Source organism: Poecilia mexicana, unplaced genomic scaffold (genome assembly GCF_051168715.1).
Source record: "Poecilia mexicana isolate PSO_F unplaced genomic scaffold, ASM5116871v1 scaffold_5, whole genome shotgun sequence".
NCBI lineage: Eukaryota > Metazoa > Chordata > Actinopteri > Cyprinodontiformes > Poeciliidae > Poecilia > Poecilia mexicana.
Genome location: NW_028263374.1, coordinates 15,691,808 through 15,705,904, shown reverse-complemented (window position 1 = coordinate 15,705,904; position 14,097 = coordinate 15,691,808). Strand labels below are relative to the sequence as shown.

Here is a 14,097-nt window from a genome sequence, read left to right as displayed (position 1 = left end):
GGATTTTATCCCATTTAAGCACTAGATCCTAGTTCAAGGATGCACAGTCTTTATTAAAAGTTGTAAGCTTTGAAACTGATTTTAAGACCATAGCTGACGTTAAAATGTTCATTTTAAGGATTAAGAATTGGCTAAATATGAACCAGATTTGTAGTCATTCTTAAATATAGTGATTGTTTTGGTTCAGTACATTGTTTTCCATCTTTTTTTCATCATTTTGTTATATTTACTGTTGATCTTTTCATTTTAATCAACTGTTAAAGGTATTTCTAGGGATAAATGTTGCAAATTAGCTGAGGCTGTATACACTGTGATGCAGACATTAGATTTTTTTCATCTATGTTTTTGACTCTGTTCCTCTCAAATAAACAATAAATTAAATTAAACTAAAATCTTCCAAAGATCACAGACTTATAAATCACCACCAGTCAAAGACTTATTTAGCTGTGGAGGAGATAAAATACCTCAAACGCCCTTATTGTTGTTGGAAATGTGACTTAGTAAACAAAAGTGTCTAAAAAGCTCAGAGGACAGATCACAGCTTTGCACAAAGATGGAAAAGATACAAAAAAATCGAAAAAAGCCTTGAATGTTTCAGCTGGTACAGCTGGGAGCACAAAAACTACGACACCTACTACTGTAAAGCAAACTCTAGTGGCTGGTAAATGTAAAATTATATGAGATTTGTCACCCTATTTAATCAAAAATAAGTATCAAGACAATTAACTTGATATGAGCTCATGTAAAAGTAGAAAGTAGCCATCCAAGAAATTACTCAAGAGTAAAGTATTTGGTAAAATGTCTACTGAAGCACTGAGTAACATTATAAAGCATTTTGGTGTTTAAAGGACAAAGATGACAATAATTCATATAAGTACAAAAAAATACCAAAACCAGGGAAAATATATATATATTTTTTCAAATCAGTTTCTGTCAATAAAAAACTTTTGAAACTTTAAGAAAAACTTCAGGTGTGTGGCTTTGTCTGGTGAGTTTTTGATTAAAACATGTTTGTATTTTATTCAGTGGGTAGAAAATCCAGAAATTGTACTCAAGTAAGAGTAGAAATACTTCATATTAAATTACTCAAGTAAAAGTAAAAAGTTCAGTGTACATTTGACTTAATATTGGCTTATTTGTCAAAAAGTATTTTTTTTCAAGAGTTGCACATGTAACTAGTTACTACCCAGCTCTGGGTGGAATTGAGCCAGAGATAATAAAAAGCCGTTGAAGTCATTCAATCTACAATTAGAGAGAGTAGAAAGTGTAAAAATAATCTTATCTCATCTGCTGTTCTTTTCCTGGAAAACGTCGATGCTCTTTTCCAGTCAATGGCCGCATTCCTAAAACATCCCGACCGCAGGGGGGCGCTGTTTGGATCCAACTCCGCGGCTTCAACGTCAGCCGAGCAGCAGCGGCAGAGTGGAGGCCCGTCCATTGAAAGTCGGAAGTTGTCTTTCAGGTTACTGAAACTTTCCAAAATGGCAGAGGACAACACTTATGAGTCGATGCTGTGCGTGAAACCAGAGGTCCATGTTTACCGAATCCCGCCGCGGTCCTCCAATCGTGGATATCGGTGAGAAAGTTTCTCTCTGAGGACTCGGAGAAAGTGCTGGTCAGCAAGCTAATTTATTATTCATGATTCCATTATCGGACAACGGAGCTGTCAGAACTACTTAACAGTACTTTTTTTTAATGAGGTTCAAAACAGTAGTAAATGCGATACACCCTGCCGGTATTAACTGTTAGCTGAAATTAATTACCATCTTAACCTCAGGACATTTGTGTTGGGCGAGAAACAGCTGGCAAATGGATAGAATAGTTGGAAACACTAGTTCACGGAAATGTGACACCAACATCCTGGCGTGTTTCATCCTCGCTGCGTTCAGCAAATTGGTTTCATCAGAAGCTTAAGTTTTCAGTTGAGACTGGACTTTTCTTCTTTATTTGAAGTTTTCTTGCCGTTATCGTCCGTCCGATAATGGAAGCAGGAATGCAGCGTTTGTTTTCAAATCAGTACAAGTGGATTTCTTTTCTTTGTGCTGTTTCTGCTCACGAAGTCGCTGTTGCTGTGAGCCGTGTTGTTCTGTAAACTTAAACTGATGTTTATACTCGTAAGTATTTGGACTTACTCATACACTCCCAAATCCACCTAAAGCTTGAGGGGAACATTGTGATAATGAGGGGGGAAAACCAGTTTTAGATGAAGCAACAATCCAAATAAGCACTCACTTTGGAATGTGCTGTTGAAAACAGTAGGGAAATAATTTAGCTTGTTTAACAGTTAAACTATTTCATTAAAATGTAACTCTTCGCTAAAACATTCAGAACACTTTACATTTTCCACCATTTGTCACCTTACAACTTCAAAGTAAGCAAACTCCAGGCCTAAATCCACTTAGGCAAAACATGACAAAGCAGTTCAGGGCTTAATTATCATTTTTAAAGGAGCTGCAGGTATCATGCTGTAATCACAACCAGCCCATCCTGATAGAATGGAACTGTGTTAAAATAAACCAGTAGACGGATAAAGATTGTTTATCGTGAGAATATCATAGTAAAGCATTTTCTTTTCTTCTTGCAGCCCTTCTTAATTTCACTTCCCCCTGATGCGTACGGCTAAAGCTGCTGAAACGGAGACTAAATCACATGTTCCAGATAAATACGGATGGCACAAACCGCCTTCCCTTTCTGATTATGTGCGTTTCCTGTTGTTTCTTTCTTTCCCTTAGCGCTGCTGACTGGAAGCTGGATGAACCAGCGTGGAGTGGGAGGCTGAAAATCACCGCCAAAGGCAAGAAGGCCTTTATCAAGTTGGAGGACAGAAACACAGGTGAATACTTTTTAAAACGACAGAATGTTATCAGGAAAAAGCAACTTCTTCACTGCTTATTTTGGTTGTTGATGGTTAAAGACTAACGTAGTCAAATCATGTTTTAGGGTTGATTTTCTTTCACGTCATCTTGGTGTTTTTGTATTACTTAATCAACGGCCTGATCCGGGTTTCTGCTCAAACGTTGCTTCATGTATCTGTTGTTTTTGTTTCTGCGTTTCTCTGCAGGAGAGCTGTACGCACAAGCCCCGGTTGAGCAGTATCCAGGCATCGCAGTGGAGGCCGTCACAGACTCCAGCCGGTACTTTGTCATCCGGATAGAGGACGGAACGGGTGAGAACATTTCTGATTTAAGAAAAAAAAGTAGCATCAGCTCTATCCAGTATATAACTAACAGTAGTTTTAGTTAATTTGGTTACTTTATCCTCTTTGTATCCCTGTATTATATGATTTTCTTTTTAATTTATAGTCTGTTTTTCTTTTCTTTTTCTTTTTCTTCTTTTCAGGACGTCACGCTTTCATCGGTTTGGGTTTTGCTGACCGTGGAGACTCGTTTGACTTCAATGTGGCTTTACAAGATCATTTTAAGTAAGAGGAGAACAAATGCAGTAAAGACCAAAAGTACATACAAAAATATAGACAGCTTGCATTTAAGATTAAAAAAAGAAAACACTTGGTAAAAATGTTCCACCCAGTAATCTTCATGTGGCGTAGTTTTAACTTCACTGGGTTCAAATCTGTTAAAAAAAACAACAACTATTAAGCATCTTTTGCTATCTAATTGTTAATCAGTTAATAAAATAATCGTCAGTTAATATACAAATGAGTGCAGAAGGAGTGCTATGTTATTGTATTTTAGGCTTTAAAATGTTTTTCTTATTTTAAGAAGGAACTGAATTATTGGTTTATTTGCATTTTTAGTGTATTTCTAATATTGCATAGAAAAAGCTTAAGTGGTTAAATGAAAAATCGGCAGATTTTTGTGCCAATTTTTTTTATCTGATTAATTGCTTAATACTCTGAATAATCAATTACTAAAATAATTGTTAGTTGCAGCCCTTATCACAGCACATCTTTGGTTGTCTGCTGATTTAGTCTCCCTTTGGGATCGATACAGTATTTTTTTATTTGTTTGTGTCTCTAAAGGTGGGTGAAACAAGAAGGGGATCTTGCGAAACTGGAGGCGTCTCAGAGTTCAGCACCTAAACTGGACCTGAGCTTCAAGGAAGGACAGACCATCAAGATCAGCATCGGGGTGAGCAGAAGGAAACGCAGCATGGACGATCACATGATTAACGAAACGAGCTGATATAAACACGCAGAAACCGATCTGATCACTTCAGAACATCAAGAAGAAAGACGCAGGCGGCGCCAAGCCGCGGCCTCTGGGTGGCGGTCTGCTCCCTCCCCCTCCAGGAGGAAAAGCCAGCGGCAGCGGCGTCCTGCCTCCGCCTGGAGGACTGCAGACGCTCCCACCTGCTCAGCCCAGCACCGGTACCGTCCTGCTCTGCAAACGCATCGACTGTAGTTGGTATTATCCGGAATATCTCCGTCGTTCTAACAGGATTTCTGCCTTCAGCTCCGCTGTTGGACTTGGGTTCTCCAGTCGCTGCAGCCCAGCCCGGCTCTGACATGTGGGGGGATTTCACATCTGCTGGCTCCAAGTACGTTTTCCTCTTTTTAATCGTGTCTGTGTCGTCAGCTCTCGTTCCCACTCACAGGGTCCGTACAGGTGGTTGAAAATCCTTGAATTTAAGATTTTCCAGGGTTTGAAAAGTGCTTAATTTCTGTATAAAGTCACTGGAAGAGCTTGATGTTCAAACTCAGCATTTTTAATGCATTTCTAGTACTGCATAGAAAAAGCTAAAGTGGTTAAATGAAAAATCGGTAGAATGTATCATTTTTATATCTGATTAATTGATTAATCATCCGAATAATCAATTACTAAAATAATCGTTAGTTGCAGCCCTTATCACAACACATCTTTGGTTGTCTGCTGATTTAGTTTCCCTTTGGGATCGATAAGATATATATTTTTTATTTGAATTTGTTTGTATCTCTAAAGTTTAGTAATAAAGTTCAGTTTAACATTTGGTTAAAAGCCTAAATTTGGAAAGCACCTTTTATAGTTGAAACCAGATATTCAATGTTAATAAAAAGGCACATTTTTTCTGTCTGAAGTTAAATCTGGCTAAACTTTTATTGTTTCAGGTCATAAACAATTACTAAAATAATTTCTATTTGCCAAAAACCTATCAATAATTTGTCAGCGTCTTCACAAACTCTTCTTCAGTTCGTTTGCATCGTGTTTATCTCCAAAGTGTGGAGCCGGAAACGTTTGAAAGCTTGAAAATGTCTGAAAAGTGTTTGAATTGTCCTGCGGGAGAAGAGAGCGAACTCATCTCTCCTTTTTTTTCACGTCTCCACCCCGCAGCTCCAACCAAGACGCCGCCAAGTCAGGATGGGTGCAGTTCAGCTGAGCAGTGAGAAACAAAAGGCCTCCTCTCAGGTTCCTTACATTCCTGCAGACAGGACGATTGTTGACATAAAGAAGCTTGAGAACGTGTGCGGAGATTTTACAGTTTCATTGGCGAATTTTCTCTGCTCCGGCACAGAGCCGCCCGCTGACCAACACACTCTAAAGGAACAAAAAGTTAAAGTGGATATTTTTACAGCTCTCCTTTTTCACTCTCTGCTATGCAGTAGTTTACTTCTTAAAACAAGGGAATCGTCGTCTTGTCACACTAACTGTGTAAGATATTTATTCGCCGCCTTTAATGGATTGTTCCTTGATTTTTCTAGCTCTGCGTAGTCGTTTCACTGACCTCCTCCAATCAGATTTGTCGCCTCTCTTTGTGACATCACGGTTTGTTTTTCTGTCCCAGAACGATCTCCTCGCGCCAACGTCACTCATCTCAAACTTTCATGTTTCATGCCGTTCACCCGGCTGTAAAACAGCACTTCTGTTCTCCTTTGTTTTGTTTTTATTCCCGTCTTGTTTTAATAAATCACCAAACCTCTCTTAATGTTTGATAATCAGATTTAGGTCACATGTTTCTTTTAAATCATTTTTGGTGTGAAGAATCGATTCTCGTGCTTTCAGTTATGATCGTATAAATGCCTCAGTTATGTCTGTCCTTTCTGGGTCGCACCTTTTTACCCAAAATGAATCTGCTTTTCTTTCTCCTCCTGATGAAGTGCCTTCCTGGGAAAACCCCTGAAATATATAAAAAAAAATGTAAATAAAGTGTATATTTGACAGGTTTGTTTTATTTTGACGGTCGCTGTGTCGTTGTAGAGAATAATCTCTGTTTGATCATCTTCACAGCTCAGATTTACAGCTGCAGAATCACTTGATGCAAAAACATCTGGAGTTCGATGTTTTATTCTCACAGGAAACGGAAAATATTTATATTTTAAGACTTGATTTCCCTTCCCCTGTCTAAATGTTGTTTTTCCTTCTTATCTTGTTTAATCCATCCTTTCTTCTCTCCTTCCTTGTATTTGTCATTCCTTTCTTTTTCTCGTCTTTTTTATTCCTTTGTTCTTCCTTTCATTCAGTGGTATTCTGTAATTTCTTCTGTCCCCCTCTTTCCATCGCTGCTTTGTGAAATTCATTCTGTTCTTTATTCTGCACTTTTCTTTATTTTTGTTCTTCCTCCTTCCATCCTTCCTTTAAACATCCGTCCTTCACTCTTTCCTTTGTTGTCTTCCTTACTTTATGTTCTATTTGTTTCTTCCCTTAGTTTTTGTTCCCTTTGTGTCTTTTCTTCCTTCCTTGCTTCCTATCTCTCTCTATGCGTGCGTGTGTGTGTGAACACGCAATAAATTTGCAGATACTTTTTCATTCAAACATCTATAAAACACATTGCATGCATATTTTGGTTTTATTCTCTGTAAATTAAATGGTTTCCCTTTGTTCTTCATCAAATAATAATTCTAGATAATAATTCATATTTTACCAATATGAATGGATTTTAGTAAAGCAGGTTAAGCATTTTACAGCCAGCGTGCTGCACCAGCACAAATTAGAAATGTGATTTAATTCTCTATATTTTTTATAATTTAAAATCTTAAAAGTGTTTTGGTATGTTTATATATCAGCCTCCTTTACTTTGATATTCCTAAATAAAATCTATTAAGACCTGCTTTGAAACGGATTATTTTTTATTATTTACTAACATTTCTGTAAATGTCCCACAATTAGAGAAATTATGGCAAATTTTGTCAATTAGTACAAACGGCAAATGCAAACAAAATTACAACACAATTATTATAAAACATAAGAAATAATTCAAACGGATCACTTTCAAGCCAGAATAAAGAACTATTTGAGTACGTTTAAATGTGTCAATCGCTTGAATCGCCTCTGTGTTCAGGATTTATTTATTTAATCTATCGGAACACAAAAACTGTGAAAACCCCGCAGTTTTTCACATGTACAAATGACAATTTCAGCAGGAAAAACTGAACTGAATCCACCAGAATTCACTAAAAAGTTTGAAAAAGTGGATTGAATTAATATTTTATAGCATATTTGAGACCCGGTGGTTAATTTGAAAGTGACTGTGCGGGATCCTGTGATGGCAGCAGCAGACCATCATGCTGGGTGAACTGGAAGTCCCTCCCCGGAAAAAGCATGGAGAAGATTTCGGAACAAGAAGGCAGCAGCTCCTGCAGACATTTAGTGGTCTAACTCCTGCTGCCGCCTCTGGATCCGGGATTTATCTCTGCATGTATGGACCACAAAGAGGACTGTGAGGGATGGAGGACGGAGTAAAAAGCTCGGAGCAGATCGAGGAGTGGAGGTGAGGCTGTTTGTCAGAGAGGGAAGTGGATATCTTGACTGCTAGAGCCGCTGCTAGCGATGCACGATGCGTTTTATACCGATACCCACTCCGATGCTGCCTGAATAGACTGTGTTTCAGAGGTTATATTTAAAAGATAAAGCTTTAATGGTTTATAAAAAGAAGATAAAAAGTCTCTGATTGCTGCAGCCTCCTCGTCCCGCCTCCAACTCCGCTCCGCTTTTTGGGAACTTAGACGTGTTTTTGTGTTTAAGCCTCTGTTTGTTTTAAGGCTTTCAGGGTAAAGAGGATGTTAATGATGAATCACAGAAGCTGGCCGTGTTCCCTTTTTATGACTTCAAACACCTTTAATGTCAAATGAAGAGGAGGAAGCTGAGCTTGACTACAAATGAAGCGCATTTTCATGGTTTTAATTCTTAAATAAATTTTAAAATATGCTGTTTTTGCTTTTGGGAGATCAGTTCATTCATATTTCTCTCGCTGTCATTAAAAATAGCTCAAAGTTTTCACATCTGCAGTGTGATAAACAGACCAGCAGGGGGCGACTGGCATTATAAAATTCAAACTGAAACTGAACCGTTGGAGTTCAGATTGAGTTTATTTTAACTCAAAAATAGAACATAAAACACAAATATGTGGCTATGTTTCTGTGTAAAATGTTCTCAATGTTAAGATGTTTTAATTTAGGTGAAATTTTCAGCTATTTCAAAGGGATTTTATTTTATTCCTGCCTCTGCAAATGACTGTTTACAGTCATGTTTACTATAAACGACAAGGAAAATCTCCCTTAAATTTGCAACATAAAGGGAGGTGTGTGTGTGTGTGTGTGTGTGTGTGTGTGTGTGTGTGTGTGTGTGTGTGTGTGTGTGTGTGTTTAAAGCAGTGTGTGGGGTGCCTTGTGATGACACAATGACCTTGTTGTGTGTAACTATGACTGTCGCCATCACTGAATCTCTCCTTGTGTTTAATGTTTGCCATGTTTCTGTTCTGAAGCTGTGAAAAACGGGTTTAACCACCAGAGTAAGTGGACCTGCAGTTACTCTGTAGTTACTCTGGTACCGTCCATCCAGACCTGCTGAGTTGTTCCACATTTATTCATGCTAACAACAAAAAACCTTGATATATTTTGGGGGGTTTTTAGGTGACTGCGGTGCTTTCAGGAAACCAGTTTACATCTCAGTCTCATTCAGATTGAATGAAGTTTGTCTGTGAACGTCAGCTTTTAAGTCTGCCTCAGATTCTCAATGAGGTTCTACTCTCAGGATGGGAAACGCCCAGAACAAACAGAGTTAAATGAGATCAAAGCATGTTTATCTGCTGGAACGGCCTATTAAAAGCCCAAAACTTGTCCAAATGGGAATCTACAGCAAACTGATGTTCTCAGACATTTCCTAAGAAGAAATGGACAAAAACTTTAGTCTGAAGACATTCTGTGCTTATCCCAGTCAAAGGCTGTTTAGTGAAATAATGCATAATGTCTTAGTGGGGCTGGATATGAAATTATGCCTCACTTTTCTGATTTTTAGTTGTAGGATATGGAAAACAACTCTCCACACTTAAGTATGAGTTTGGGTTTTAGTTTGAAAATTAAACTATCTTCCAGTTCCAGTGCTAAAAGTTCTTTCTTTAAAGTTAATTGGTATTTGAGAGGCAATCTTGGATTAATTTTTCATTATCACTATATTATCCCTCCATATGACCAGGTGTGTTTTGTCACATAGACGACAGATTGATTTATTTTTAATTATTTCCTATATTTTTTATAATTATGCGTAGGCCTGTCACGATAAATTGTCCTAGAAATTATTGTGCTAAACGATAACATCGTTAAGTAATATATTGATAAAGGCACAAACTCGCCTTCTGAAATATCAATACACTTTAATTAGTGAGGAACACTTTACACTGGACATTTTAAATATCCAAAACAATGAACAAACCAACTAAAACCACCAAATAAAATCTAAATAAACCCCCCACAACCCAGACCATAAATAAAATGGATTACGAGTCTCTGTAAACAAAATTAGCTTTCAGAAATATTAATCATTGGAATAGAAATTATTGAGCTCCTTTTGATTTATCATACAATGAATTTATTTATTCCTTAATGTGACACATTGGTTGTAGATTCCATGTTTTGTAATCACTATTGGCATTGATTGCATTTATTGACAAAATCTGTATCGCTAAGTCATTTTAACCTTGTTTGTAAAACGTTTGCTTGGTTTTAACAAGATAAACTACTAATTGTCCAGGAAAGACAGATGAAAAATAGCATTTTGGCTAATTCTGACACATTTATAAACATGCAAATTAATATTCCTACCAAAAATTACTTGTCAATGATACCAAAACAACAATATTTATAGTCCTGCAAAATTTAGTACAAGCAGGTATAAATATTAGCCCCACTAATCTAGGTCACATAATATTCAAATTTATTTACGAGTTAATAACCTCCTGTAGCTTTTTATGATATCTCCTCTCTTTTCTGGCCTTTATTTCTCTTTGTCGTGAGGCTGAATAGCAGAGGTGTGTGAAGGCTTTTAATTTCAAACACAAAGAGTGGTAACGGTGTAAGAGGAAGAGGAGGAGGAGGAAGAGGGTGGCACTTTAAAACCAGCTAATCCTGCTGTCCTCAATCTGCGTCTGAGTCTCTGAGGAGACGGCAGGACGGACGCGCTCCGCTCCTCTGCTGCCAAAAACTCACCAGAAACGTCATCAGATTAAAGTGGGAAACTTTTATCCTTTTTCTGCACCGGCTGGAAAAGGAGGGAAAGACGCGACCGTCGCTCTGTTTGGGAATTCATCTTGAGTTAATCCTATTTTCCTGGGGGATTTGGAAACAGCGGCAATGAGCGGTGAGGAAAACTCCGACTCCAACAAGCTGGAGTCGGTGATCCAGGTGAGGCCCCCGGGATCTCACCTCAGCGCTTTCATAATGCGCTGACGGCGAGCTGATGGGGCAATTGGGGCAAACTCCGTAGCTGTGGTGATTGCATCATCAAAACGTCTAACTTAGCCGCTGTGGGTCTTTGTTTTTCATCTGAACCAGCGGCTGGAGGAGAGCGTCCTGTCTGAGGAGAAGAGGCTGACCGTCAGGGGCCCGTCACCGGATGCGGCCCCTACATGTCTGCCGGCCAGAGTCCGAGAGATCGTCACCAAGAACCTCAACGATACCAGTGAGTCCTTCCTCGTCCTTATGTAGTCTAGAGCTGCAGCTAACTGCTGTTTTAGTTATCGACTAATCTGTTGCTTATTCTGATGATTAATGGCCCCATCCTGCAGATTTAATCCGTTTTTATACAATATTAGAAATACATTAAAGCATCTTATCTCAAAGAGCAGGAGCAGGTGATGGATTCTAATTTCTGTCTGAATTCAACTTTATTAATTGATTAATCTGGTGATTAATCGATTACAAAATTTACACAATCTACAGATTTTTCATTAGAAGCCCTTTTTATTCAGTATTAGAAATACATTAAAAGATGCAAATAAACATATAATTTAATTCCTTTTTTAAAAAAAATAAGAAAATAAACATATTATTGCCTAAAATACAATTCTGTTAGTGGATGCTTGATCATTTGTAGCAAAGGATCAATCTGAAGCTAAAAAATACTTCTAACATCAACATGTGAGAAGCTCAGCTCTTTCTGCTGAGATTAACATCAATACAGTGACGTGTGTTTATGTTTTTAACTAACAGAATTAATATATGAATAGCAAAAGGTGCCTAAAAGGAGATTTTTTTAACAGAATCTGAACTAGGTGACACGCTCACAGCAAAATGTATATATTTTCTGTAAAGTTTTTTGGTTTAATTACTGCTCTGACTGTGTTGTTCTTTCAGCAAATGCTTTTTGTAGACTCTTTATACTCCAGTTAATAATTAATCGATAACTAAACTAGTTGATGATTATTTCAATAATTGATTTGTCATGACTACTTGAATTAATCGTTTCATCCCTGATGCTGTCCATCTAAAACAGAGCGGGTTTTTTTCTCTGTCAGCAGCTGGGGCCATGTCCTCCGTCATGTCCGTCCAGGAGGAGAACCGGGTTCTGCAGGGAGAGCTGGCCCGGCTGGAGGACCTGCTGGCCCACAGCAGAGCCGACCGGGACGAGCTCGCCATCAAGTACGGCGCCATTAGCGAGAGGGTGAGGACAGTACGCTGAATCTGACCAAAACTGTGGCGACGTGAGGCGGGAAAATAAAAAAAAAATTCTCCAAGTGTCTGGTCTGGACAAGCTTTGGGAGGAATGCCCGCCTCTCCCCCGTTTTTTTTGTCTTCCCAGTTTGTCTTTGTCTCAGATTTGTGGGTCTCCCAGGTGACGGGGGATGGAATGAAGTGGAGTGGAATGTTGCCATAGCGCCCGTTGCCACGGGTGATTGTAAACAGGGGCTTCACAGCAGGGGAGGGATATGGCGGCTTGTTGACTGGATTCAGGTCGAACTTTAGCAAAAATCATAAACCTGCTCCCAAAGGCAGCTGTAGCAAAGTTAATATGATTTCAGTAAAAAGTTTACACACACTCAACTAAATTTATACTTTATATTATTTATGTTTTACAAGAAAGAAAAAATATAATTTTATTTTCCCTTCTTTTATATGTTATCACTATAGGAACAACAAAAACAAAGCAAGGTTAACAAAAGTATACAAAGATTGCATAAAAATGCAAATTTGCTCTCTCAAAATCAATAAACTTTAGTTTTACAAAAAACATTTCACACTGGAAGTGGAGGACTATATTTTAAAATATAAAAAATGGAAAATAACAACCAAAAACAATAGATTAAACAAACATTAAAACCACACAAAACAGAAACCATAAATAAAATGTATTAAGAAGTCCCTTTAAACATCATTCTCCTTCAAACATACTCATAATCAGAATGGAAATGATCAAGTTCATTTTTATTTATGATACGATTAACTGACTCATTTCATTTGAACCATTATCCCTCCATGTTGTGGAATAATAAACCTGAATTTATTGTTGATCCACAAAGGCTCAGATATATACATGCACCCCTATAATATTTGGTTATACGGAACAAAATGAAGCAGGGAAAGAAAAAAAAACACTTTCATCATGTTAGAACCATATTTAAATTAAAATCCATTTTGTTCTTCCCTCTGTCTCTCCTTCAGCTGGAGCAGGCGCTGCGGCTTGAAACCGGGGAGGGCGACCTCGACTCGCCCGAGTCGCGCAGCCTGGCCCAGCAGAACGTGGACCTGCGGCGACGGCTGGACGAGGAGCAGGCGGCCTACAGGCGTAAACTTACCGCCTACCAGGAGGGCCAGCAGAGGCAGGCGCAGCTGGTGCAGAAGCTGCAGGCGAAGGTGGGCCGGGTCAGACCGGAGCTCGTAGTAACTACTGTATTTTTAGGACTGCTGCTACTTTTTTCCCACTCTTTGAACCATTCGGCTTGTAGCCCAGTGCGGCTTTTCTGTGGTTTTTCCTTCAACCACGAGGGGGCGCTTTAGCAGGAAGTGAATCATTGGAAGTCAAAATTGGAAATCAAAGAAGAAAGCGCTAATTTTCTTTTAGAAGAAGCACATGCTAGCAGCAGGTACGACAGAGAAATGTTTTCAAACTCAAACCCCCTCATCATGGAAACAACATGAAGAAGTTCATATGATGCCGCTTTAAGTTGAAGGTTATCGATCTGGTAAACTCGGCGTGAACGAATCCATGGTTCGGCGTTGGAGACGGAGGGCTGTGTCCTTAAGAGCAGATTTATTAAGGACGCTCCCTCCGCTGCCTCCTTATGGAAATTTGATCTGTTACTCAGACTTTTTGCCAAACACTTTTTTACTCTTACTTGAATAACTTATTGAATGGCTACTTTTTCCCTATGATCTAACTAAAAATATGTTGAAGTATCACTGCTCTTACTTGATGACATTTTTTGGGTGCTCTGCCCACCTCTGTGTTTAACTGAGCGGCTTTTACAGTGAAGCATGATGATGATGATGGCGATGGCTCTTCTTCTTCTTCAGGTTCTGCAGTACAAAAAGAAATGTGGCGATCTAGAGCAGATGCTTCAGGAGAAATCCTCCGAGGTGGAGAAAGGCACGGTGGGTGTAGGTGGCGTTTCCCACTGAAAACCATGAAGCTGTTTTCTGTCTGCAGAGTCGTTTTCTAATTGGATAATTAATTTCAGAGCAACAGCGAAACGTCAAACGGACGACATCAGGAAGACGCGAGCAGCAACCTGGAGGACGCTTTGATCCGGCTGGAGGAAGAGCAGCAGAGGTGGAGATTCACCACTGAAATGATCAATCGGATCAATCATAACGGATCGATTACTGAAATAATCCTCAGACTATTTAATAATAAATGAATTGTTAATTGGAGTATACAGGCTCAAAAAAGCTGTTTGATGAAATAACAATTCACTCAGAACATTAAACCAAAAACTGTGCAGAAATATATAGAT

The 14,097-nt window shown here is 38.7% G+C and overlaps 2 protein-coding genes across 4 annotated transcripts in view; both read left to right on the top strand.

Moving 5' to 3' along the window:
• Window positions 1-1,316: 1,316 nt before the first annotated feature.
• necap2 (NECAP endocytosis associated 2) lies at window positions 1,317-6,092 on the top strand. The gene is made up of 8 exons (XM_015006717.2): window positions 1,317-1,576; window positions 2,733-2,833; window positions 3,062-3,166; window positions 3,340-3,421; window positions 3,980-4,088; window positions 4,177-4,327; window positions 4,413-4,497; window positions 5,268-6,092. The coding sequence occupies exons 1-8, from the start codon at window positions 1,332-1,334 to the stop codon at window positions 5,311-5,313; spliced, it is 924 nt and encodes a 307-aa protein (XP_014862203.2). The 5' UTR covers window positions 1,317-1,331; the 3' UTR covers window positions 5,314-6,092.
• A 1,361-nt stretch (window positions 6,093-7,453) lies between these two features.
• The window catches only part of crocc (ciliary rootlet coiled-coil, rootletin), a 29,422-nt gene continuing 22,778 nt past the window's right edge, over window positions 7,454-14,097 (top strand). The window contains exons 1-6 of one of the 3 annotated variants that reach the window (XM_088005614.1): window positions 7,454-7,641; window positions 10,700-10,826; window positions 11,665-11,807; window positions 12,806-12,997; window positions 13,658-13,735; window positions 13,822-13,913. In XM_088005614.1, coding sequence (XP_087861740.1) covers window positions 11,673-11,807; window positions 12,806-12,997; window positions 13,658-13,735; window positions 13,822-13,913 — 497 coding nt within the window. In that variant the 5' untranslated portion in view covers window positions 7,454-7,641; window positions 10,700-10,826; window positions 11,665-11,672. Of the gene's footprint in view, window positions 7,642-10,699; window positions 10,827-11,661; window positions 11,808-12,805; window positions 12,998-13,657; window positions 13,742-13,821; window positions 13,914-14,097 lie in introns of all 3 variants that reach the window. The other 2 variants (XM_088005611.1, XM_088005612.1) reach the window with 2 other exon arrangements.

Coding starts and splice junctions, on each gene's coding strand:
- necap2 (XM_015006717.2), top strand. CDS start 1,332: ATGGCCGCATTCCTAAAACATCCCGACCGCAGGGGGGCGCTGTTTGGA. Junction 3,422..3,979: donor GCTTTACAAGATCATTTTAA/GTAAGAGGAGAA, acceptor GTGTCTCTAAAG/GTGGGTGAAACAAGAAGGGG. Junction 4,498..5,267: donor TTCACATCTGCTGGCTCCAA/GTACGTTTTCCT, acceptor TCCACCCCGCAG/CTCCAACCAAGACGCCGCCA.